The sequence below is a fragment of the Penaeus chinensis genome, chromosome 21, assembly GCF_019202785.1.
Source record: "Penaeus chinensis breed Huanghai No. 1 chromosome 21, ASM1920278v2, whole genome shotgun sequence".
In the NCBI taxonomy this organism is placed as follows: Eukaryota; Metazoa; Arthropoda; class Malacostraca; order Decapoda; family Penaeidae; genus Penaeus; species Penaeus chinensis.
The window spans coordinates 7,600,872-7,603,371 of NC_061839.1; the positions used below are offsets into that span (position 1 = coordinate 7,600,872).

General features: G+C 32.9%; 1 protein-coding gene across 4 annotated transcripts in view; it reads right to left on the reverse strand.

The window, feature by feature from the left end:
- LOC125036314 (Ca(2+)/calmodulin-responsive adenylate cyclase-like) overlaps nucleotides 1-2,500 on the reverse strand; it is a 63,477-nt gene that overhangs the window by 31,854 nt on the left and 29,123 nt on the right. For 3 of the 4 annotated variants that reach the window (XM_047628801.1, XM_047628800.1, XM_047628799.1), the window contains one exon: nucleotides 1,407-1,457. The exons of the other annotated variant lie outside the window; for it this stretch is intronic. In XM_047628801.1, the coding sequence (XP_047484757.1) occupies nucleotides 1,407-1,457 (51 nt within the window). The remainder of the gene's footprint in view (nucleotides 1-1,406; nucleotides 1,458-2,500) is intronic. 4 annotated transcript variants of the gene reach the window in all.

Sequence of the window (2,500 nt, forward strand, 5' to 3'; positions counted from 1 at the left end):
TCCTTAAATTGTTTATGATTAGCCATGCAAATGTTTGCATGTACACCCACTCGTGCATGTGTGTGCACACATATGCAAATACATGCACACAATACAGTGCTTGAATTACATACATACGTATATACATACATACATACGTACATACACACATTCACACACACACATATACATTTATTACCTGAACAAATAAACCAATAAAAATAATGAAAAAATAAAATCATGCACATAAGCCCTCTTCTTGAAGATTCACCCACAGATACATACACACATACACACAGATAGAAACAGGAACTCAATCACACACTTACGCACTTGTACAAAATGAGGCAGAGAGGCCAACAAGGGCACCACAGTGTTAGTTAACTTGTGCAATTTGTGATGAAGTGTAAAAATACTCTAATTGTGCTGTATATAGCTGTAAGTACCAGGAAATCATTGTTTCATAGGAAGATCAAACTTATATTGGGTTAGATCAGTAAGGAAGAACATATAATTGTAAAGTGGGAGAGGGTATGAAAAAGTAGGGATTCACTGTCAGTGTTTTTTCTCTTAGTCCATAGTTTAATGTTAATCTAACTTTATTGACAATTTAGCGCAAAAATACATTTATTCAAAACTGTGCAAAACTGAGTAACCATGAGTGATTATTTACAATAAAAAAATGGAAAGAGAGAGAAAAAAAAAAATCAAAATTGATGCTTGCATGAAACAACATAAACTGCAAGAAAAAAATATGTATATCATTCCTATACTAATCTAAGCACCTGAATCTACATAGCTGCTAACAGTGATATACAGTGCTAAAAGCCACTTATAGTACTGGACAATACCACTTGCATGTAAAAAGATATAATGAAAAGTTGATGTGTTTTGATGAACAAGTCACTCATTCACTCTCATTTTTGAAAGCGGACTCAAAAGAGATAAAATGTTTTGCTATGATCTCTAAAAACTGTGTTCAAAGCTTGAAAAAAAAAATGAGGCTAGCTTTCCAATGACTCTGGATGTCGGCAGTTTGTGTCAAGGTTGAGAAATGGGAAAAAACTGGCATTTTGTGTCAGGTGTCAACTTACATAACACTCAATACTCTTCATAAAAAAAGAAAAAAGAAAAAGAAAAAAAGAAAAAGATAAAAGTACATCTTAAAAAGTAGAAAAAATCTGTATAAAAAAAGAAAAAAATCTATATGTACAAGAAAAAAATTACAAGAGTATTTCAATTATATGTTTACTCCAAACAGTCCAAGTTTGTCAAGACTGATAATCAAAGGTGAATGTTATGGAAGTAGTGCGGCAAGTGGCGACCACAACAAGGTAAAGGGGTTAGAGGGCATTAGGGCCTAATATGAGCTGAGCCCGAGAAGAGGGTCACAAACAGCCATACACAGATCATTGTGATTCACTCACTTGTGGGCACCCTCGCTCTATTTCGTAGTATTCGTGAAAGAATATATTCCTCTGAAATTTGAAATGGGCGGCGGTTAGTGTGTTAGTTGTCAGTTACTTCAGACACACAAATGGTGACTCACCATTGGTCAGTTAAGTGTCAAGTTGGACTAGTCAGAGATGAGTTTGAATATCAACAACCAAATATTAGTTTACTAAATACCAAGATCACAAAGTTGATTAAAATCAAACACAAAACAGAAAATGCAATTAAAAGAAAATTATGCATTTCTCTATTTTTAAATCTATTCTATAACTCACCATTAATTTCATAACCAGTTTATTTCATGACATAGAAGAAAAAGAAAAAAAAAAAAAAAAAAATCAAGGTATGTAGATATATACCAGTAATAGTATACATATACACACAAAAGTTTATTTTCACAAGATAAATCAATTATTGGATATAATAACTATATATATGCAAAATTTCATGAATGTCTGTGTATATGGGTATGTCTATGTCTGACTTCAGTATGTATTGCCTGTAAGTATTCATGCATGTATATATCCATGCATGTAGTATTCATGCATGTATGTATTCATACATGCATGTATATGTATATGTATGCATGAATGCATGCATATGCATGTACATGAAATATGCATCATGAAAATCATGTTCTATACTAATCATCACAGTTCATCTGTTTGCCATGCTGTATTAAAAAGAATAAAACAGCTCTAAAAATCATAAAAGCTCAATATTCACTCTACATTCATATTTTGTCTTGAGTGTATGAATTTATCTGAAACGAGATGTGCTGTTCTGTTCAGTTCATTAAGTTTCTTTTTCTGATACAATGCTTACTTCATCATTCATTTATCCTTTGTCACTGCAATCTCACATTTTCTCCTTTCTTCATACTCCCATCTCTCTGTCTCTGATTTTCTTTCTCTCTCCCATTTTCTTTCTTTCATTCTTTTACACATCTCTCTCTCTCTCCTTTCTCTTTTCTCTCTTCCCTACCTTTGTTGTGGTGGCATAGTGTTAAGGCCCATGTCACTTGTACTTATACACCTCACATGTTATCAGTCCTACCCAGGTAAACCTA